At 46.6% G+C, this 23,920-nt stretch overlaps 3 protein-coding genes across 4 annotated transcripts in view; 1 reads left to right on the top strand and 2 right to left on the bottom strand.

Annotated features, from left to right (window-relative positions):
* Positions 1–2,348, bottom strand: part of LOC121202064 (NACHT, LRR and PYD domains-containing protein 12-like) — a 290,159-nt gene extending 287,811 nt beyond the window's left edge. Inside the window, exon 1 of the mRNA XM_055506698.1 lies at positions 2,287–2,348. The gene's annotated coding sequence lies outside the window, so the exon portion shown is untranslated. The remainder of the gene's footprint in view (positions 1–2,286) is intronic.
* Positions 1–18,417, top strand: part of LOC129603748 (uncharacterized) — a 151,362-nt gene extending 132,945 nt beyond the window's left edge. Inside the window, exons 2-3 of one of the 2 annotated variants that reach the window (XM_055506708.1) lie at positions 10,969–15,003; positions 16,360–18,417. In XM_055506708.1, the coding sequence (XP_055362683.1) occupies positions 12,799–15,003; positions 16,360–16,635 (2,481 nt within the window). In that variant the 5' untranslated portion in view covers positions 10,969–12,798 and the 3' untranslated portion in view covers positions 16,636–18,417. Of the gene's footprint in view, positions 1–10,922; positions 15,004–16,359 lie in introns of those variants that run through there. The other variant, XM_055506707.1, reaches the window with a different exon arrangement.
* The window catches only part of LOC129603764 (NACHT, LRR and PYD domains-containing protein 12-like), a 155,648-nt gene that overhangs the window by 50,258 nt on the left and 81,470 nt on the right, over positions 1–23,920 (bottom strand). The window lies entirely within an intron of this gene.

Raw genomic sequence — 23,920 nt, 5'->3', positions numbered from 1 at the left:
GTCCAGGTTCAGGTTCAGGTCCAGGTTCAGCAGATCCTCGTCTCTGATGGGACCTGATAGAAAAACACCTTCGGTGACTCTCACACACTGAGTCCTAAATGAGCAGTAACAGTAAATCAGTGATGTGTGTGTGACTTGGAGACAGAATCATCACCTCTGAGCTTTTCTCTTTATCTCCATTCTTCTGGTTTTAGAGGGAGGGGCTCCCTCCTCTCTGTCCTCACACTGATTCATGCTGCTGGATTCACACTTTCTACCTTCATGTGGAGAAGAAACACAAATCATTCATCTTTACATCAGCTCAAATCCTCCTTCATCATCAGCTGCTCCTCCACTGATTGTCTCTTCTTCTGTGGTTCATATCAGTGTCAGCTGGATGCAGTCAGACAGTGGGAGGCAGAGGAAGCTGCACCAGCTGCTCTACTTCTGTCAGGGACCACGACCAGTCTCACATTGATATAAACTAACAGTGAATCACAGAGACATCACTTGACTCACACAATGACTCTGACTCTAATTCTGAATCTCTTAGTTAAGCTGCAATAGACATAGACTGCTGGGGGACTTAATTTATACACTGAGCTCCTCTGTTTCCTTCTACCTCCTCTGTCCCATAACCTCCCATCATTGTCTCATGTTTAACTAACCTTGTCTCTTTCTGTCCAGTAGTTGTGCTTCTCCCCCCCCCCCCCTCCACCCCCACTCTTTCTCCCTCTCTGTCCTCACCTACAGGTATCATTGGACTCAAAGTTTGGTGTCTGTGATGGGCAGCTGCGGATCCAACCATCCTGCCTACATCCAGTCCCTGGTCCAACCATCCTGCCTGTGCTCTGTTGTTGCTTGTTGTTGCTTGTTGCTGTGCTTTTCTATCTCTCTATCCTCTCACCCCAACCGGTCGAGGCAGATGGCCGCCCACATCCAGTCTGGTTCTGCTGGAGGTTTCTTCCTCGTTAGAGAGGGAGTTTTTCCTCTCCACTGTTGCTGTCAAATTAAATGCTTGCTGTATTTGGGATTTGTTGGGTTTAATTGTGTGAGGTTTTAAACCTTACTTTGTAGAGTGCCTTGAAATAACTTTGTTGTGATTTGGCGCTATATAAATAAAATTGAATTGAATTAAATTGAATTGAATTGAATTGAATTGAATTAATTGCTGATGGATTTCTGGTACTTTTCTCTACCTTTGCTTAAATTGAACCGGATGGATTCAGTCTGTGGATCAGTCCTTATCTCCCACAGACAAATGTGAGGAGCATCAGAGCTCAGCAGCAACACTCTGTCCAACATAGTCATAGAATGACTTTGTTTTCAAATGCAGTGTAATTTGACAAACTGTGCTCAAGTGTTTTACAGAACCAACTGAATGAACCGCTTCTAGGAGCTTTTTCTAACATAAAGTGTGATGAAGGTGAAATGGTCACCAGCACATAGAGAAGGTTTAAACCCAGCAGAGCCTGGTTTCCTCGCTCACTGTTTCAGAACCTCAGTGTCCAGCAGCTCATCTGGTCTGTCCACACGTCACAGACAAGAATGAAGTGAAACTGATCTGTAGTGATGGGCTGGTTGAAGAGGAAGTTCCACAGCATGCATCAAAAAAACAACAAAGCGGTTCAGAAACATCGTGCTTGATTCGTTATGGTAAAAATCATATGATCAGTGACGTCCAAAGTGCCATACGTCCCATACGTCACCGCTTCAATACAAGTTTCAAAACTTATGAGAAGAAGCGTTTCAAGATTTATGGTGTGTTTAGGTGGTGATTTTGTTTAACTGAAAATGACATATCAGACACATGGATCCTGCGAGGAAAAGAGAATGTTCTGTCGCATTGCAACAGTTCAAATTGAATTAATTGCAGTCTCAGCCCTCGTACTGTTGAACAAATTCTATTTCTAAATAAAAGCCCAATAAAATAACTTTACATGTATTGCGTGTTTATACCCACCTCAAAATCAGTTCAAGTCAATGAAGAAGTAAAATATGCTTTATATATAAGTTACAAGATATACAGATAGAAAGATGAACTTTATTGATCCCAAAGGAGCGAAATTCAACTGCTGGAACAGCCACAAGAAGGCAGCAAAGGAATTGTGCAGGATTTCAGGAAAAAAGAAAAGAGCATAAAATAATAATAATAATAATCATCATCATCATCATCATATACACATGTACATATTTACAGCTCAGGCAAGTAGTACAGTACTTCTGCAGAATCAGAAAAAGCATGGGCCAGAATTAGCATGTGAAAGAACACATGACAATAAATATTGATATTGTACATAAATGTACTTGTCCACTGGTTAATACATCACAGAAGCAGGTGGAGGCAGTGACCTCACAGTTCAAGCATACTTCCCTCAGTGGACTGTTGTTCTCTCTATTTTTATAAATATCAAGAAGGCAGAAGCAAAACAACATCATATAACAAGCACTTGTTTACAGAAGGAGCGTTTATTTAATTAGTCACATAAGAGTGTACCTGCTTCCTGCTTCCAACAACTGAACAACGAGCGACCAGTCAGTCACCAGTAAACGTGGTCACTGAAAAACTCACAACACCGGCAGAAAAGCAGAAAACCACGACATTTCTGGACCTCATTCGGTCTGAGCGGTCGGTACCATCGACTGTGAGCTCAGAACCAGAACCAGGACAAATAAAAACCAGGGAAACTAGTCTGTGGTCATGTAGTGTCACTGCTGCCGGCTGCCAGCAGAGGGCACCACATGCACAAGGACCTGACTCCAGTTCTAATGCTGAAGCTGTTTGCAGTGAGGAGGAAGAGAGTCCTGATGAAACTCTGATCACAAATCATGTGGTGTTCTTCTTCCCAAGTCAATGCTCCAACTACTGAGCTAAAACTGCACAAGAATCACCAGGGAGATCAAAACTTTCTTAGACCAACTGAGACGTATGATAATTAGTTTTTATCATATTCACAGGCCTCATAAATTTTAGTCATGTGTCCAAGAAAAGTTCTCGCGGCCGAGGACGACAAGGACCCTGATATTGAGCTTTTTCGTGAAGGTGTGTGTTCTGGACCGTGGACACTTCTCTCCACCTTTCTCCATCTTGTCCAGTGTTTGACCTATGACCTTTATTTTTGACTGGCTCCACTATGTTTATTTTACTGTGAAATAAACTAAATAAGTCTTAATTAAAGGTACAGTATCCTATTCCACGGCCGCTCAAACAAAAAGTCTACGTACAGAACGCAACAGCAACAGTCAAATTAACTTTGAATTAACATTGAGTCACCAGTGTGACTGTGACTGTTGTTTCATAAAGGTTTTTTAAATTTTTAATCCTAAAGCGTCTACACTTCCAGCTGTTGTTACTGCATTGTCACTAGTTTAACTCGTCTTTTGTGTCGTGTTTGTGTTAAAGACTCACCATCGCTTCAATGAAGCCAGCAGCTTCTCATTCATTCTGGTCAATTTCTAAAGTTATTCAATGACTTCTATGTTTTTGTTTTCTTGTCTGTGAGCTTTTCTGTACGACATCAAACTGTTATTGGCAAAGAAAATGAGAATTAAAACGTCAAAGAGCAGCAACGTGGACACAGGTTATACAGTAAAAATGCTTTATAAACAATCTGTCTGTGACCAGAACGTTTACTTCATATTACAACACTAGAGCATTAATGTGTGAAAACACGGTTTGTACAAAAATGCAAGCGAGTTAGTAAATTATACGCATATAAATACATTAACACTGTCCCCGATATCTAACTACTGCACCACACACTTTATTTCCCCCATGATCCAGGTGGACTGGACACAGAGCAGCTTGTCTCAGATCAGTTCACACTGAGACTCGTCTCCACTGGTTCTGGTTCCTCTGTCAGTCAGTTGTGGATGAAGCTCTGCTCGCAGTAACATGGACCAGTCAGAACCTCCACACACACACTGCTGCTGCTTCTACATCTGGATCATCTCCAGCTGCAGAGAATGAGAGAGCAGAGAGCAGATCAGTGAGTGTCTACAGAGACTGCCTTCATCATCTGTCACATCCAGGACAAAGAGCAGCAGGACTTCAGTCGTGTTCACAGCACAAGTGCAGCAGCTTCCTTTCTGCTCATTTTAACGTCTTGGTCTGAAGCATCAAGTCTGCTTACTCTGCACATTTCACTCCATTCCACAGTGAAACAAACTGCTGAGTCATGGCTTTAGAGATGACTTCCTGTTGGTCCATCACAGACAGAGTCGCTGTGTGGTGACCAACATCTTCTCTGCTTTGAAACATCAGCTGACACAGAAACATGAGAAGCTTTGGAGCAAACTAATGACAGAAGGACACAGACACAGATGTGATGACTGGACTTCAGCAGAGGTTCTGCTCTGGACCAGCACCACATGGTTACTACATGGAACCATGGTTCTATCAGCCAGACTGATCTCAGAGCTGTGACACACATGAACCTGATCAGTAGTTAGTGTTGATGCTACGACACTTTGATGAGTGACTGGAGCTTTACAGGAAACACTGGATCTCTGCTGTGACACTACAGTAACTGAGTTTAGTCCAATACTGCTGAAAGCAGCACAGACTGACTCCAACCTCTACTGACCTCAGAGTCTGCAGTCCATAGTCTGGACTCTGCACCAGGTTACAGAGAGCCTTCACTCCTGAATATCGCAGTTTGTTGTAGCTCAGGTCCAGTTGTATCAGATGTGACGGGTTGGACTTCAGAGAGACCAGAGAATCACAGCTGATCTCTGACAAACTGCAGCGACTCAATCTGAATTAAGAATCAAAGATGAAACAGTAGAAAACAAAGAGTCAGTTGAAACCATTCAGTGTCTCATAATGTGTTTGGAGCTGAAGACGCTTCAGAAAGTAGAAGTTTAGAACCTAGAAAGTCCAGACATTAGAACCAACAGGATTCAGGTTAAAACGGTAACAAAGACTCATTAACATTAATAACAACACTCTGCTGCTTCAGCTCAGACGTTGTGACTTTACCGCAGCTCCATGTTACGGCTCCTGGGGCATGTTATGTGTTTCCTGTTTTATTTTGTGTACTGTTCCGGTCCTCTGCCTCACTATGTTTTGGTTCTGGTGTCACTCCCGGTCACATGACCTGGCAGCTGACTTCTATTAGTAATCAACCATGATATATAGGCTCTGGCACTCGCCTCACTCCTTTGCCAGATTGTTGCAAGTGTTTCTCCTCTTTCCAGCATTTGTTGTTTATGAAGTCAGCCTGTATATATGACCGTCGCCTGTCCTTGTTTATCTGCTTGCCTTGTCCGACCTGTACTGCCGCCGTGAGTAACCTATGTTGACCCAGTCTGTCTGACCGCCGCTTTGCTCATCCCTTTGTACAAGCGCTGATTGCCTGCCCGTGTATCGACCTCTGCCTGTTGTACGATTTTGGAACTTGCCTTGAACATTAAACTGACTGATACTTACCTCCTGGCCTCTGAAGCTGTGCATGTGGGTTTGTCATATCAAGCAGCCTGACAAAACAATCTGGCCAGCAATCGACCCAGCCAGCACGAAGTTGGTGCTCTCCGCCCTTCAGGCTCAGGAGCAATGGTTCAGCGGACTGGAAGAGAAGACTGACGCCGCTCCCCAGGAATTGGTGCGTAGCACCACTCAACAGGAGAATGCCATCGCAGAGCTAGCCCAGCTAGTCAGGAGTCTAACGGTGGGCGTGGAAGACCCGAGCCCTCCCAGCGCGTCGCCTGAGGTGACGGAGCCAGTTGCAGTGTCTGACCGCCGCTTTGCTTATCCCTTTGTACATACGCTGATTGCCTGCCCGTGTATCGACCTCTGCATGTTTTACGATTTTGGAACTTGCCTTGCACATTACACTGACTGATACTTTCTGTCATGGACTTAGTCATTGCTTTTACCTACTTCCGGTTTCATGTTGTACCACTTCCTGTTTCAGTACCTATGTTAACATATCCAGTGTTACTTACTTGTTAAACTCACCTGTGTCTCATTTGGAATCACTCACCTGTATTTAAACCTCAGCCGTTACCACGTCCAGTTGCCAGATTGTCTGCGTTTCATAGGCAGCATTCCAGCATTACTCTTGTCTCGATCTTGAGCTAGATTACCCAGCCTTGTGACCTCACCTTGTCTTCGCATAGCCTCTGATAGAACCTTGCCGAGCCTCTTGACCATTGCCTGTCCCTGACCTCGTTTTTGCCTGCACCTTGTTTTTGCCTGTGGTGTGTATGACCTTCATCTGCCTGGCCACGAGAATGATTAAACACCTTCTTCACAAACACTGATGGAAAAGGTCAAACAACCAGATACAGAACTTCTGATTCTGACATCACGGGTTTGAAAAACATAATTGAACCTTAGAAAAGTATTGGAGCATCAGCTACTGATCATAGATTTTATTTGCTCTGACTTTACCATGAAGACCCTCAGTGTGGATCAGTTGAACATCAGCCTCATGTGTCAGCACAACGTTCACATTAAGCTCACACAGAACTAAAAGATGGAGTCTGACCTCAGAGTCTCCAGTCGACAGTGACGACTCTCCAGAAAACCACACAGATGCTTCACTCCTGAATCCTGCAGGTCGTTGTCACTCAGGTCCAGTTGTGTCAGATGTGACGGGTTGGACTTCAGAGCTGAGACCAGAGAATCACAGCTGATCTCTGACAAACTGCAGCGATTTAGTCTGAATAAAGAATCAAAGATGTGGATCAAAGCATTAATAATGAGTCAGATTTGTCCTGATCACTGATGTTTAGTCTAAAATGAGCAGAGTGACTTTGTGCTCGTGTTGTTGTGTCGTCATGATCTCAGCTTCTACACATCATCCACATGTCAGCACAACATTCATACACTTGTTGATGTCAGCACTGATTCACAAGCTGCTGTTGACCTCAGTCACATCTGGAATCAGTATAGAAGTTGGTGGACTCAAACTTGATTAAAGCCAAATATTAGTTGTAATGATTTTCTCTGATCCTTGTGTTAAAGTGATGAATTGAAAACAACCAACACTGGACTGGATTTTCTGCAGCTGCCTCAGAAACATCAGTGAGAAATGCAAGTGAGTAACTTGTGAAGGTTTCATCTCAGTCAACGAACACCTTGATGACAACTCACTGAAATGAAGTGAAACCGCAGAAGAAGGAGAATGTGATTGAGTTTCCAACCAGGATGGACCTGCCTGGTTCCACTGGGAACAAACACACACTCACTGACTGGCTCCTGTTTGGTGCCACCTTGTGTTTCTGTGCAGTGGTTGGGTTCTGATGAACTGGACTTTGTGTTGATGTGAACTGACTGTGTGGTGTTCACAGCTGGAAGGACCTGGGTTCAGCAGGAGCCTTTCTGTGTGGGCTTCTCATGTTCTCCCTGTGTCTGTGTGGGTTCTGTTCTGGTTCTGCAGCTTCCTGCCACAGTCCAAAGACCTGAAGTTCTGCTGCTTAGCTGCTGACTCTGAGCTTCCATAGGTCTGATTGTCTGTCTCTGTGTGTTGGACCTGTGATGGACTGGTGACCGGTCCAGACTGGACCCTGCCTCCTGCTGAGTGACAGCTGGGATCCAGAACCATGCAGACCCAAACAGGACAAGTTGTTGGGATTTTGGATGCATAGATGCAGAGAGAACCACAGAGAAAACTTCAACTGGACTTTCGGGCTCGGACAAGTTCTAGTTGTTTCATTAGTCTGTTATGAAAGAACTTTTGGATTTTTATCCCTAAGAAACAATGTATGTTCAAAATTTAAAGAATAATGTTTTATATTGTTGCGTTTTAATGTTTAGTCTTTTTTCAGTAGAACCAAATTGATCAAACTATACATACATCAAACTATATGTAAATGAACAAAAAACAGACCATTAACTCAGGAGCGAAACCTGATGTCATATTTTCAGTGTGGACATTTACATTATTGCCATTTCCTGTTTTATTTAGCACTACTTCCGGTTTTTGTTGACCTTCCATGTCATGTGCTCGTTTTACATCCGGTCGATTTTCACGTCACCTCTCAGCAATAGACAATCAGTTCAGGAATTTACCCACCAGTACTCACCTCAGACCTCCGCCAGATTGTAGTGATGCATGTCCTCTTTCCAGCGAATTCTGTGTATAGACCTTGTTGCCAGACCTTGCCTGTTTGTGGACCCTGACTTAGCCTAGCCCTTTGGTACCTTCGCCGTAGCTATCTCGGTTCTGACCTTGCCTGTTTTGTGACCACTGATCCTGCCTGCTCCTGGTTGCCATTTTGCTTGTTTTCCAGTGTGAACCCTGTTTTCCTGGAAACCTGTAAGTCTATTAAATCCGATCAAATCCACCTCTTAGTTTCCTGTGAATTCTTGTGCATGTGGGTCCGATTCATCCGCCCGTCTGACACCTGAAGGTTCCCTGAAGCAGAACCACAGTCAGAACCTAGAACCTAGAACAGTAACAGTCAGTGAACTGACCTCAGAGTCTCCAGTCGACAGTGACGACTCTCCAGAAAACCACACAAATGCTTCACTCCTGAATCCTGCAGCTTGTTGTTACTCAGGACCAGTTGTGTCAGATGTGACGGGTTGGACTTCAGAGCTGAGACCAGAGAATCACAGCTGATCTCTGACAAACGGCAGTCACTCAATCTGAATAAAGAATAAAAAATGAAACAGTAGAAAACAAAGAGTGAGTTGAAACCATTCAGTGTCTCATGGTGTCGTCATGATTTTTTCTTAGATTCTTCAACAACATATTTGTGTGTTTATTGTGATTCATTGGTTTGTTCCATGTCGTCCTGATGGAGACAGAACCAACAACATGATCCTGACTGAAATGTTCCTGTCTAAACTGATAAACAAACTCCAACGTCTCGTCTGATCTTAATGGTCAAAGTTTCAACCTCCAGTTTCTCTGTGTCTGTGTTCAGACACTGGACAGAGACAGAGGAGGAACTTTCTCATCAATGTGTGGTTGGTGGATCTCACAGCACTGATGCTGTCATTCACCTGGATGAGGCTTCATCTTCTGGGACCATGTAGATTCAAGGTTTAATACACTTTTTGTCGTCCTTGAATGACAACAGATATAAATTATATAATATTTATATAAACAGAAGGATTGTTGTAAACAGACAATATATAAACCGTAGATACACATAGATGTGATTGTAAAGAGAAAGTCTGTGCATCAACAGTTTGGTTCTGCTGAGCAGAGGTTTCTCCTCCTGCTCTGTCATGTGTCTCACACTCACTCTCTGAGAACATGTTCAACTCAACAATCATCTGAAGACAACTGTCAATAAACAGGTTTAACTATTGCGTTCACACCCAACTAAAACACCATTAGTCTGTTAAAAAAGAACTTTAGGATTTTTGGGCCTAAGAAACAATTTGAGATCAACATATGAAAAAATATTGTTTGATGTTGTCATTTGTGTTTCAGTGTTGAAACCTGCTGGTTCCCTGAAGCAGAACCACAGTCAGAACCTAGAACAGTAACAGTCAGTGAACTGACCTCAGAGTTTCCAGTCGACAGTGACAACTCTCCAGAAAACCACACAGATGCTTCACTCTTGAATCCTGCAGGTCGTTGTTACTCAGGTCCAGTTGTGTCAGATGTGACGGGTTGGACTTCAGAGCTGAGACCAGAGAATCACAGCTGATCTCTGAAAAACTGCAGTTACTCAATCTGAATAAAGAATCAAAGATGAAATGGTAGAAAACACAGTTAGTTAAAACCATTTGTAACAACTGCCCTTCAGGATTTAATTGCCCGTTGTAACGTAGCGTATTTAGTTTAGCCTGTAGGAAACAGGGCTGTTTACATTAGTTCTAAGTCGTCCAGTGTCATCATCTTGTGTTTTTATGTGTAGAGTTTTTGTTGTTGGATCACGGAGCGTAATTATATAGAGTCATTAGTTTAGTCGTTACCTGCACAGCAGTGATTTTTACTTCTCACATTTTGTGCCGTGCAGTGAGTTTGTATAGTTTTCATGTCTGCATGTGTAATGGAAAAATTGTACTTTAATGCTTCTTGTGTTCATTTCTGACTCTGCATAGTGACCATGCATTCTGTACTTGTTGATTCGACCCAGAACTGAACATTCTCAGACAGACAATCTATCTCCCTCTCAAGGTGACCGATTGTTCATGGCCTGAGTCTGCCTTTTAACCTTGGGCTCTGGCTCCTTTCTGTCTGATGCCTCACCAGACCCAAGGCTGTAGCCTTGTTTATTCCCTGTGTAATATGAACATCTTCACCCACAGTGTGATAAGGAGATTCCACCAGGTCCAGGGAAAAAGGTTAAAAGGCAGAAGCAACTTGAGGATCGTGGGCTCTTTGCACTATACCTTCGTGGTGTGTGCACTGATCTCCCCAGCTGGTTTTCTTTTCTTTTTGATTTGCTTTCCCCATTATTTTTATTTTATCCTTTCTTTATTATTTTAATAAATCGCACAAAAGGACAACTCTCTCATCTGCTTTGTTATGGAAAATTTCCACCACAGAAATTGGCGTCTACGAACAGGATCCCGCGGCAGGTCGTCTGGACGGTGTGATCAGGGACGATAGTCCTGAGGACTAGGGTCGCTCAGCCTCCAAACCTCTACAGCTGTTCTGAGTGGGAGGACTGCTCACCCGTCTGGATCGCCTCTGACGAGATCCAACGAACTCAAAAATCCAACAAACTCAAAATCCAACCTCTACTCGGCCCGGTGAGAGAGATTCCGTTTTGTTGCGACTTGTTGAAGAAAAAAAAAAAAAAAAAAGAAACGGGTTTGAAATTGGTTTCAGTTATTCGGGGTTTACTTGGCTCTGATCATTTGGTTTAGGGAAAGTAAGGCAAATAACAATTAATTCTAAGCATCCCCTACTAGACTAAAATAAACAACGACAAAAGGAAAAATATAACTAGGACTAGAGATAATAATATTTCTAAAACGACTATTTGGCTCAAAACATCCAAAAATAATATATATATATATATATATATATATATTTTTTTTAATTTTAAATTCAATATTCGGGTAAAATTAATTAGGTCAAAGTCTGCCCTGGTGGCCGAGACGGTGGTTGCTAAGGGTTGGCTCGTGGGACCGAGCTTGTTTTGTCTGTACTGAGGATACAGACCAGTGTGCAGATCTGAGCGCAGTCCAGAGGGAGTGGACAAGGAAATAAAAGACGGCTTCTGTAAGACGGAGCGCGTTTGCAGGGGGAAGTGGTTTTGAGATACGAGGGACCCGGGTCTTAGAGGGGCCTGACGGTGAGGGACCACTTCCGAGAACCCTGTCGCTGATCTGAGCGGTTCCCTTTCTACGGAGACGTCCGTGGAAGAGAAATTTCGAAAAAAGGTTCCGGCCGGAACACATAAAAATCTAAGACAGAAAACCGCCGGGACTCTGAAAGATGGGTTCGGGGCGATCTAAGTCTCCACCACCAGACTGCAGCATTACAAAATTAATGAGACGTAAATATGGTGATGAGTGCGTGTCACGTCTTCACGACTGGACAAAACATTATGGGTTTCAAGAAGGTGGATCACTCAGTGTGAAGGACATACGCACCTTAAAAGAAAAGTTAGATACAAAAGATGAGATTTGAAAAAGCAAAACTATCAAAACTAAAGCCCTAAAAGAAACAAAAGAGTGATGAGAGTAACAGAAACAAAGGAGATAACAACTCTGGGGAAGAATTGTTTGCACTCGCCACACACACACACACACACACACACACACACACACACACACACACACACACACACACACACACACACACACACACATACACCACACACACACATGTCATGTCAAGAGCAAATGCTCCCATTGTTTCTGCTCTCTATTCTAATGCAGAACTGAGCGCGATGAGGGTAAATCCGGATCTGGACTCCTTTCCCACCATCAGCAGAAGAACCGAAGGAGAAGAAGCGCCAACCAACAACCAGAACAGGGTTGAAGCTCTGACACCACAGCAGCTGGAGGACACAGACCACAGCATGGACGCCTCACAGACTCCACAACGTCTGCAGCCATCACGTTCTGGGCTCATCAGATGAACCAGCTACTACAAGCGTGTGTGTCTGACACAGACACCTGCTTATGACAATCAGCAAAGGAAAACAAGGACAGAGCAACAGCAGAGAAGACGTGCTCTGACACAGACACTGGTTGAAACAACAGGAGAGGCTTCAGACGTGATCGGCCCAAAAGAGCTGCATCTGAGGATCCAGGAAAGGTCTGTCATCGAGGAACAACTGTCCCATTGAAAGGCTTCACCCACTGGCGCTCACATCAGACTGATGGTTGGGGAAGGAGGAAGGTGACGGTTCCTTTTCACGTGACGTACAAGACGGTACCGCAAACACACACACATTCATACACGCAATGAAGAAACACGCTTACAGCTGATACACGCTCAAATTCATGTTCATGCTTATCTGCTTGCAATGAAGAATAGCTTTTTGCTCAAAAAATCCCACAGAGTGATTTTAAAATGATGACAAACCGCTAAATGACAACTGCTGCATGACTTTGCAGTCTGATGGGTTTAAACAATTTCAATTTACAACAACTCCAGTAATAAAATCCTTCATGTTTCTAAAAAAGATTTGTGCACAATATAGGTTTGTCTGGCCAGACTGTAGGAAAACAAAAACAAAACCAGACTATAGGAAGACTGAAACTGACTGAAACAGACTATAAATGACTATTAAAGGGAAGACGACTATTAGAGAGAAGTAATAATAATTACTGTACGTACCAGACAATAAAAGAAAAACTTACTGTGCCTCTGTCTTGCACGACATCAGACGGCAAGACACTCATTTTTGCTTTCAAACTTATGCCCAGTAAATCTATTAGGAAGAGATCTCATGTGTAGTTTAGGTATTTCACTGATTTCCAATCCGGAGGGAGTGCAGGTCACAACCACGGACAATGTAAATAATTATTCCTTTGTTTGTGTTAATTTCAGCTCAGAGCCGCTGCTCTACTCTTATCAGTGGCTGCTGAAGGGAGAGGCTGTAACTGAGGCCCTCATACAGGCTGCTCGACAGCTTGTTTCCTCACAGAATACGACCTTTAGAGACGCATCTGACCTGTCTTGTACAGCACATGTGTCCACTGGTCCTGATGAGGAGTTTGAAAAATCATGGTTACACACACATGCGGACAAACTGACCTCAACCTCTCTATTCTGGGATGAACATAGGTCTGCGCTTGCGATTTCTCTCACTAACGAACAAGAGAGATTTGTTGATGCTTATTCTACAGATCCACATGTCCTTCTGTCAAAACATGACGGAGACAGATGGCAGGACTTGGGTCCTTTCGTGGACAGATGTCAACGGGAAGGAGACTGGCAAACGACTTCCGACCCGAATGTGATGTATTCACCTACTTTGCATGCTTACAAAAAACTTTTTCAGTCTATCTTTCATGCGCAGCGTACAGTGCACTTGGTACCACAACATTCCACACACACTCCACACCACGTGTTTTTGTCGGAGGACGCTCTGACGCAGTATCCAGCCTTACAGGAAGTTCCAGCTTCCCTGTGGGCCACACACAAATATGATGTAGGTTTGATCAAAGGGTGTGACCCAGTGGTCATCACGCCAAAATCTGACTACAGACCATGCAAACAGCAATACCCTTTAAAGAGAGAAGCAATTGAAGGAATAACACCGGTGTTTAACTCTCTTTTGAAAGCAGGAGTCGTCGTCCCATGTGACAACTCTCCAGTGAGGACTCCACTCTTCCCAGTTAAGAAAATCAGAAACAAAGGACAGCCAACAGAATGGAGGTTCGTCCAGGATCTGCAAGCAGTAAATGCGGCGGTCCAACCACGCGCACCTACGGTACCGAACCCCTACACCATTCTTTCTCAGGTTCCGCCCAAGGCTAAATTTTTTTCAGTAATTGATTTGGCCAATGCTTTTTTCAGCGTGCCCATCCACAAAGACAGTCAATTCTGTTTTGCTTTTGAATTCAACGGAAAGTCATACACTTTTACCAGACTGTGCCAGGGGTATTCAGAAAGCCCTACCATCTACAATATGGCACTGAAAGACAGCCTGGATGATCTTGTCTTGTCCCCAGGCACCGCCCTGCTGCAGTACGTTGACGACTTGATGATCTGCACTGAGGATCAGGAAACTTGCGCAGCAGACACGATCAAGCTGCTGAAACACCTGCATGCTGCTGGACACAAAGCAAGTCTGTCTAAATTACAGTTTGTGCGGACGGAAGTTACCTTCTTAGGTCACATCATTACCGCGGAAGGAAAATCCATTTCACCTAAAAGAGCTGAAGCTATTCAGAACCTGCCTAAACCGTGCACATACAAACAGCTTATGTCCTTTTTAGGCATGTGCTCTTATTGCAGGAATTTCATTCCTAACTGCGCCGTCTTGGAGGCTCCGCTTAGAGCTCTGATGCAGACGTCTTCTGCATCCACCACCCGCCTCACGTGGACATCTGAGGCTGAACAGGCGTTCACCGACCTCAAACTAGCTCTTCAGTCGGCTCCTACTTTGGGTCTGCCTGACCCTACGCGACCTTTGACCCAAATAGTGGATGAGAAATCAGGTTGTATGACCTCTGTCCTTCTACAGGATCACGGAGGGCGTCCACGCCCTGTAGCCTATTTCTCTGCTAAGCTTGACCCAGTCGCTGCGGGGCTCCCACGATGCCTCCGAGCAGTGGCTGCGGCAGAGAAAGCCGTGCTGGCATCACGTGACATTATTGGCTATTCTGATGTCACCCTGCTGGTTCCTCATGCCGTGTCTTTGATCCTTTTGGAACAAAAAACATCACATCTTTCTACAGCCCGATGGCTTAGATACAACACTATCTTACTGGAAATGCCAAACATCACTGTCAAAAGGTGCAATGTGCTTAACCCAGCCACTTTGTTTCCAGGCCCTGACGATGGCGAGCCTCACAACTGTGTTTCGGTGTTGAACCAGGTCTGCACTCCGCGCTCAGATCTGTCGGAGGTGCCAATTCCTAACTGTGACCTCGTTCTCTTTGTTGATGGCTCCGCCTCTAGAGACCCTGCTTCGGGCCGCTGTCAGGTTGGATACGCAGTCTGCACCTCTCATACTGTTTTACAGTCTGGCGCTTTGCCAGGACATTACTCTGCTCAGGCTGCGGAGTTGATCGCACTGACCGAAGCATGTAAATTGGCTGAAGGGAAGTCTGCTACTATCTACACAGACTCCAGATACGCTTTTGGCGTCACACATGACTTTGGTGCTCTGTGGAAACACAGAAAGTTTTTGAAATCTGATGGCAAACCTATCTTGCATCATGATAAGGTTGCTGATCTGCTCGACGCAATTCTGTTACCAGCTGCAATTGCTGTATGTAAGTGCCCTGCACACACTGGGGGCACTGATCCCATCTCTGCTGGAAACACACGCGCTGATGCTGCTGCGAAGGCAGCTGCCCGACTTCCCCTTCCCTTTGTTCCCTGCCTCTTATCCTCCACCTCTACCCAACCTCCCTCTCCTCCCTCTGCTCTCCCTGATCTTCAGACATTCTCTACCCCACAGGAACGCAAGCTCTGGCTGACGAATGGCGCCACCAGTAGCCATGGCGTTTGGTATGGGCCCGACGGCAAACCTTGCCTACCTAAACACTTTTTCCCTCATTTCGCGAAGTTGACACATGGATTAGACCATGTATCAAAGGGGGGAATGTTAGATGCTCTCACAAAACATTGGTACACTAAGGGATTTTCAATCTATGCGCAAAAATACTGTGAAGCATGTATGACATGCGCCCAACACAACCCAGGTAAGACGACTGCCAAACCACTGGCAGCTCATCCACCACCGGAACAGGCATTTGACCATTTAATGCTGGACTTCATCGAACTAATGCCAGCAGAAGGTAAAAAGTATTGTTTAGTGATTGTTGATATGTGGTCAAAATGGGTGGAGGCCTTCCCAGCTAAACATGCTAACAGCCATGCAGTTACCAAAGCCTTGCTGACAGAAATAATTCCCAGATGGGGGATTCCATCTAAAATCAGCAGTGACAACGGCTCACACTTTGCAAACCAAGCCCTCGAGGAAGTGGGAAAGTTTCTGAACATCGACATCAGAAAACACTGCTCTTACCACCCTCAAAGCGGAGGGGCGGTAGAGAGAGAGAATGGCACTTTGAAAAACAAACTGGCTAAATGCTGCTCAGAGACTGGTCTCAAGTGGACTCAGGCTCTTCCCATTGTGCTCTCATACATGAGAATGAGGAGAAGGATGAGAACAAACCTCAGCCCGTATGAGATCCTATTTGGTAGACCTCCTATGATGGGACTCCACCCTGAGACTGAGACTAGGATTTTACCACCTACTGAAATGTGCGAAGACGCAATGCTACAGTACTGTAAGAACTTATCCTCTGTTCTGTCCCAAATCTCCAAACAGGTGAAAGCGGCTCTGCCCAAACAGGCGACAGAACCACTGCACATCATTCAACCAGGAGACTGGGTGATCATTAAGGAGCTTCGCAGGAAGCACTGGAACTCAAAGCGGTGGCAAGGTCCCTTCCAAGTCCTTCTGACGACCAACACGGCTGTGAAGATCGCAGAAAGAGCGACTTGGATCCACTCCAGCCACTGCAGGAAGGTCCCGGATCCGACAGACGACCCTCCATCTACATCTACACCACACGAGAAAACCACCACTGACGAAAAGAACTGAGAAGGACGACCCTCGCTGTGCTCACACATGCACTGAGGCGAGGCTGCGTTGACCGTTCAGCTGAAGGTGTGAGCCAAGCGCCGCCTGAAGCTGCGCCGGTGAATCACACTATCAGACCAAACATCTACACACACGCTCCTGAGAAAACACACACACGAGCAGCCTTGAGTTGCCGACGCTGGACGACGTGTAGACTCTTCACATCACGGGAGTGACAGTGACTCGGACGACATTGGAAGGAAACCTGGAGGTGATAACGAATCCCAGGTGTCTCTGTGATCAGCTGATCACAACCTGAAGAACTCCAAAGAACTGTCAAGGTGTCAACAAACAGGTTGGAAACAATCTAACGCTACTGTTCAACAGGAAGAAGAAGACATTGATTGTGACCCTGTTGTTTTTGATATGTTACTCTAATATTTGCTCTAAATTATGTGATTGATTTACATGTATACCTCTCTGTGATTTTCATCCAATATTCTTAAACAAAGCATTTTATGCTCCCACTTGATTCACACTTTCACACAAATTTTAATCTTCCACTGACACAAAATGACATTCACCAGACGAAACACGATAAAAATGATTGTCATATCAACCATTGCGGTGACATGTGTGACCTTCCCGTACTTCTGGAGAACTCGCACATTTGTTCACTATAGATCCAAACGCGACATTAAGGACCCTAAAGCCTGGCAGCTTGCCCAAAACTACGTAAATCAGAACCCCACAGGGAACTTATGGTTAGCGTACCTCAAGTACACTTCTAAAACCCTCACAAACAATTCATGTGTAGCATGTGCTGTCGCCAGACCCGATCTCATGGCTGTGCCCACTCCCTTTAACAGCAGTGAATGTTACAACGAGCGACAACTGCACAATAAAGACACCGGGTGTAGATACACTGCGGACCCAAGCATTCCAAGATGTGATCCGTCTTGCAAAATGCGCGCCTTGCACAATCTGGGCAAGGGTATGGAGATGTACAGTCCCGTCACACATAAGAAAGTTAAGGTGGCCGACATCAAGGTAACGAAAAAGGAGCCCGCGGCTCCCTTGTATTACACGGTGTGTACCACGTGTCAGTTTGAATGCTTCACCTCCAGCCTCGACGGAGGAATAGATGTAGGCCACTTTCCCAATTGTCACCTGACGTGGGACGTCTCCAACGCACACGGACTTAACCCTGAAGACCATGTGATCCGGTTTGCGATTCCAACTCACACCGATGCTGCCCCTTTACCCTCATATACATATAGGATCAATAATGTCTCACACATTGCCCCATCCTCCACCGACTTAGTCCAGCAAAGGAAGCCCTTGTCCGACATGTGGTGGCTCTGTGGGGATCACCCCAGGGCCACCTTACCAACCAATTGGACCGGCACCTGTACTCAGGTAGTGTTCCTCACAGGGGGAATACACCTTTTGCCCTCAGCTCCACAGAAACACTCACGCACCAGACGCAGGGCTCCAGGAGGTTCCTTGGATCCTGACCTTTACATAGATGCAATAGGCGTACCACAAGGAGTGCCGGAGGAGTTTAAGGCTCGCAACGAGCATGCGGCGGGGTGGACGAGTGCTATACCCTTTATGGGCCCCATAATAGAGGTTAACAAGAATTCGGCCTGGATCAACTACCTTTATTACAATCAACAGCGTTTCATCAACAAAACTGCGGGTGGTATGAGAGGCATGTCCGGGCAGCTGGCTCCTACGTCTCAGATGACTTGGCAGAATAGAATGGCCCTGGACATGTTGCTAGCGGAGAAAGGAGGTGTCTGCGTTTTGTTATGGAAAATTTCAACCACAGCATGTGTTATTGTTAATCCAGCAGGCGCTGAGTTTGTTTGTGCCTGTTTAATAAATCATTTTGTTAACTTTTACTTCTTACCCTCCATGTTCACCATGACCTGGTCTGTGGTTCCAGGGGAACGTTCAGGGTTCTAAACAGAGCGTTTAGTAGTTGCAGCCGTGTGCACGTTGGCCGTAGTGCGACACTCCCCGCTCAGTAGTGGCTGTGGTGGATGAGCTCATTGACAGCAGTGATTCCCCATCGGTGCGGGCGAAGAGCAACGTTCATCACTCCACAGCATCTCCTCTCCTGTCCCCAGAACCCTGTCAAGACCCACCGGGTCAGAACCCACGGGGGGAGTTTGTAGCAATATTGAGTGTCTCATGGTGTCGTCATGATTTTCTATCAGATTCTTCAACAACATCTTTGTGTGTTAATTGTGATTCATTGGTTTGTTCCGTGTCGTCTTGATGGAGACAGAACCAACATGAAATGTTCCTGTCTAAACTCTGATAAACACCAGTGAACTTCAGGCTTTGTCACCAGCAGAGAATAGAGACACTGACTCCACACATGCTTTAGGACCAAAGTGTCTCCATAGTTAAATTATTTACTCTGAGTCTCTGCTGCTGTGTCACATTTAAAGAAAAAAAAATGTCAAAAACTTGTTTATGAGCTTCATAGACTTTATAGAGTCACAACAAACTGTCAATCATCCCTGCAGGTTTCTCACACATATGAGTCTCTTTTCATTCTAGATTCAAGTGGAAACGTTTAAAGTGATGAGCTGAAAAACTGCTGCTGAGACATGAACCAGGAAAAACACTGACCTCAGAGTCTCCAGTCGACAGTGAGGACTCTTCAGTCCAGCACACAGAACCTTCACTGATGAGTCCCACAGGTTGTTCTGACTGAGGTCCAGATGTGTCAGATGTGAGGGGTTGGACTTCAGAGCTGAGGCCACAACTTCACAGTGAGTCTCCGTGAGTCCACACCAAGAAAGTCTGTGATGACAGAAAAAATAAAGTCTATAAATGTGAAGTGTCTGTGACACAAACTAACTTCGTGAATGTTGATGCTGAAGCAGCTGTAGCTCAGTTGGTCTCATCCATCACAAAGTATGAAGCTCTGTTGGTTGCAGCTGTATCTTGTCATGAACCTGGGTCAAGGCTGCTCCGGCCCCAGAACCACAGTCTGCTCCGGCACCGCAGCCTGCTCCTGCTCCCGGGGTCCAGCCCCACCTGAACCCCGCTGCACCGGTCGCCCAGCCCCGTCTGAACCCCGCTGCACCGGTCGCCCAGCCTGGGCTCATCCTGAGGGAACCTGCCCTGCGTGAGGCCCTGCAACTCCCGGGCCTGAAGCCAGCAGCCACACCAGGTCCTACGTCTCAGTCAGCTCAGCCTTGCCGCGCTCAGGTTCCCAACTCCGGAGGGGTCGGCTTCCCTGGTCGAGGCTCCTCCTCTCCCAGCTAAAGATTCCCCCTGTTACCTGGACGACACCCCCACCTCCATCCCTGGCATGTCTGACAGCCTGTTCTCCAGGATCCTCCGCCAGTGCTCACCCCCAGTTGTGTTCTTCCTGGCGCACCTCCTGGAGTCTGCCAATACCACCACTTCTCCAGACACCAGACAATATTTTCTCCAGGAGGCAGCAGCCCTGGTTCTCAGAGTTTCCGCACTGTATGAGGTCTGGAATTATGAGGAGTCACAAGCGGAGTCAGCCCCGGTGCTCTAGCCCGCGTCAGCCCCTGTGCTCCAGCCCGCGTCAGCCCCTGGGCTCCAGTCCGCACCAGCCCCTGTGCCTCAGCCTACAGCCACCACAGGTTGCTCACCTGTCTTGACCTCTGTTGTGGCCCTGTCACGCCCAACTCCAGCCCAGTCAAGCCAAGCTTCTGCCCCATCGAGCTCCGCTGCCGCCCAGCCAAACCAGCTCGCTATTCTTGCCCCTGTTGGCTCCAGAGAGGACGCCAGTCTTGCCCCTGTTGGCTCCAGAGAGGACGCCAGTCTTGCCCCTGTTGGCTCCAGAGAGGACGCCAGTCTTGCCCCTGTTGGCTCCAGAGAGGACGTCAGTCTTGCCCCTGACGACCCTGAAGCGGTCGTTCCAGCTCCCGTCGACCCTGAAGCGGTCGTTCTAGTTCCTGTTCCCGTCGGCTCCTGCGAGGACGCCGTTCTAGTTCCTGTCGGCCCTGGAGGGGTCGTTCGCGTTCCTGTCGGCCTCGGAGAGGTCCTGCTGCAGTTTCCGACGACCCCCAGAAGGGGGTCGCGCCCATGGTCCCGGCTCCGTCTCCATGTCTGTCCTTGTCTCTGGTTCCGACTCCGGCGCCATGTCTGTCTTCGTCTCCGGTTCTGTCATCGTCTCCAGTATTGGTTCCGGCTCCATGTCCGCCATCGCCTCTGGTTCCGGCTCATCGCCGGCTCTCATCGCATCCGACTGACTGGTGGTCTCGCCCTTGGTGCAGCAGCCTGCGGCGGGGGTGACGCTGCCTCTTGCGTCGTTGGCCACCTTGGCTGCCCTGCCGCTGGGGCAGCTCCCCGCCTGGAGGATGCAGTCACTGGCCGCGATGGTGGTACGGTCTCTACCGTCACCAGCCACCTCGACCCATCGGCCTCCTGATGCCTCGCCCGCCTGGAGGATGTCGTCGTTCGTGTTGGGTCATTGGAGGCATCTTGTGGAGACGTCGGCCTCCTCGGACATTGACTCAGCCCTTGGACCACTGGGGGTGCCGCTCTGGCCCAGCTGCTGCTGGGCAGGATCTCCCCTCGCCTCCACTCTCCGTGAGAAGGGAGAGTTTGGACTATGATAGCTCCCGTGCCTTGGACTTGTTTACTCTGGTGTGTTGTGTTATTTTTTGGTGTCGGGTTGGTTTTCCCTTGTTTGTCGGTTTCTGGTATGACTTTTGTTTTGAGGGGGGTTCTCGTTGTGCCCTCCTCCAGTCCTTCCTCCGCCCACCCTGCTCGGCTTTTTGTTTTCTTTGGGGCGTCTGGGATACGCCCGTGGGGGGAGGGTTCTGTCATGAACCTGGGCTGTTCCTGTGGTTTTCTGGTTTGTAATGTTCATTTCCTGTTTTATTTTGTTGTTCCCGGTCTTGGTTCCTGTCTGCTTCAGTTTGGTTCACTTAGTCATGTGTTTACTTCCTGTTTTATTTTCATGCACTTCCTCTTCTGTCCTGTCTTGCCTAGTTCACCTTTGTCTCCTGTCATGTTATCACCAGCTGTGTCTCGTCATCAATCACCTCCCTGCATTAAAGCACCTGCACGTCCCTTTGTTCTCTGCCAGTTAGTTGTTGTCGAGCACCCGGTTTGTCAGTCTTCCAGCCAACTCAGAGTAAGTCCATGGTTTTGATTCATGCCCATTTTTTGACCGTGTTTGCCTTGTCCTTGCCTGTACCTCTGCCTGAAGATGGTGTTTTCCTGGTTCTGACGATTACCTGCCCGACTCTTTGCCTGCCGTCTTGGTTTATACCAAATAAACCTGGTTCATTCTCAGTCTGTCTCCTGAGCTGTGCGTTTGGGTCCCTCACTCCTGTCCACTCCCTGCGAGTCCTGACATATCTCAGTTGATCAAATCCATCAAAAAGTGTGTCTGGACAAAACCAAAGCCAAAGACAGATCACAGAAACATGTTGCAGACGCTTCATCCACTGAAAGAAACGACCGTCAGCTGTCATCACATGTCAACTGTCAAAAGCTTTTAGCAGAAACTCTTCAGAGCTAAAGTTTCTCTGTTGGGTTTGACTTAAAGCTCCATCGAGCAAAGAAAGACAGAAAATCCTGATGTTCACTAACTTTACATCTTACAGCTTCATGTTGCTGTAGAATATTAATGATCACATTAACGTTGGACTTACTGAGCCTTTCTGCAGTTCCTCACAGCTGGGATCAGTCTCCGTCGTCCCTCCTCTGATGTGTTGTACTGGTTCAGGTCCAACTCTTCCAGAACCTCCTCTGACATCTGCAGCATGTAGGCCAGAGCTGAGCACTGGAGCAAAGAGAGAATCTTCTCTGATCTGTTCTCTGACTTCAGGAACTCTTGGATCTGCTGATGGACTGAGTGGTCGTTCATCTCCATCAGACAGTGGAAGATGTTGATGCTTCTGTCTGGAGAGATTTCATCACTGTTCATCTTCTTCAGGTTGTTGATGATTCTCTGGATAGTTTGTGGACTGTTCTCTGTGTGACCCAGCAAACCTCCTAAGATTCTCTGGTTGGACTCCAGACAGAGGCCATGAAGGAAGCGAACAAACAGGTCCAGGTGGCCACTTGGACTGTGGAGGGATTTAAACATGGTTTTGTTGAGGACAACATCAAGAGATGAGAAACTTTCAGAATAAAGCTCAGCACTTTTATTTCCAAACATTTTTGTTATTATGCGAATTGATTTTGTGTGTTTGGAGACTTCCAGGAAGTTCTTCAGTTCCCTCATCTTCCCGTTGGTGTAACAGAGCATCATGTGAACAGCAGCCAGAAACTCTTGAATGCTCAGATGAACAAAGCTGAACATCTTCTCCTTGGTTTTCCTCCCTCGCTCCTGTTTAAAGATCTCTGTGAACACTCCTGAACACACTGAGGCTCCTCTGACATCGATGCCGCTCTCTTTCAGATCTTCCACATAGAAGATCAAGTTTCCCTTTAGCAGCTGCTTAAAAGCCAGTTTAGCCAATGACTTGATGTAGTTGCTGCTCTGTTCTGGTCCGTACTTGTCTTTAGTCCGATCCATCTGAAACCCCAGGAACTCTGCGTACATCTCCGTCAGGGTCTTGGGCAGCTCTCCTCCCTCTCTGGTTTCCAGCAGATCCTCCAGAACCGTAGCAGTGATCCAGCAGAAGACTGGGATGTGGCACATGATGTGGAGGCTTCGTGCCGCCTTGATGTGGGACATGATTCTGTTGCTCTGCTCCTCATCTGTGAATCTCTTCCTGAAGAACTCCTCCTTCTGTGGGTCAGTGAACCCTCTGACCTCCGTCACCACCTCAACAAAGTCTCCATGAATCTGATTGGCTGCTGCAGGTCGTGTGGTGATCCAGATGCGAGCAGAGCGTAGTAGTTTTCCTCTGATGAGGTTTGTCAGCAGCTCATCCACTGAGGTGGACTCTGTGACGTCACGTTGACCCGTCTCCTTCTCACTGGTGCTACAGTCCAGTTGGAGGCGACTCTCGTCCAGTCCATCAAACACAAACAGAAGTTTGAAGCTGCTCTTGTCATAGTTGCTGTTTCCTGATGACTGTAGATGTGTAAAGATGTAATTCAGAGCCTCCAGGCTGATGGACTCAGTTTCTGGGATACATTCATGAATGAGCTCTGACAAACTAAACTTCTGTCCCTTCAGTGGATTCAGACGACGGAAGGTGAAGGGGAAAATCAGATGCACGTCTTGATTGGACCTTTGTTGGGTCCAGTCCAACACAAACTTGTTCACAAGGACTGTTTTTCCAATCCCAGCGATTCCATTGGTCAAGACTGTTCTGATGCGTCTGTATTTACCAGGGGGATG

This window comes from Betta splendens, unplaced genomic scaffold (assembly GCF_900634795.4).
Source record: "Betta splendens unplaced genomic scaffold, fBetSpl5.4 scaffold_29, whole genome shotgun sequence".
NCBI classification, from domain to species: Eukaryota; Metazoa; Chordata; class Actinopteri; order Anabantiformes; family Osphronemidae; genus Betta; species Betta splendens.
This window is presented reverse-complemented; position numbering and strand designations above follow the sequence as displayed.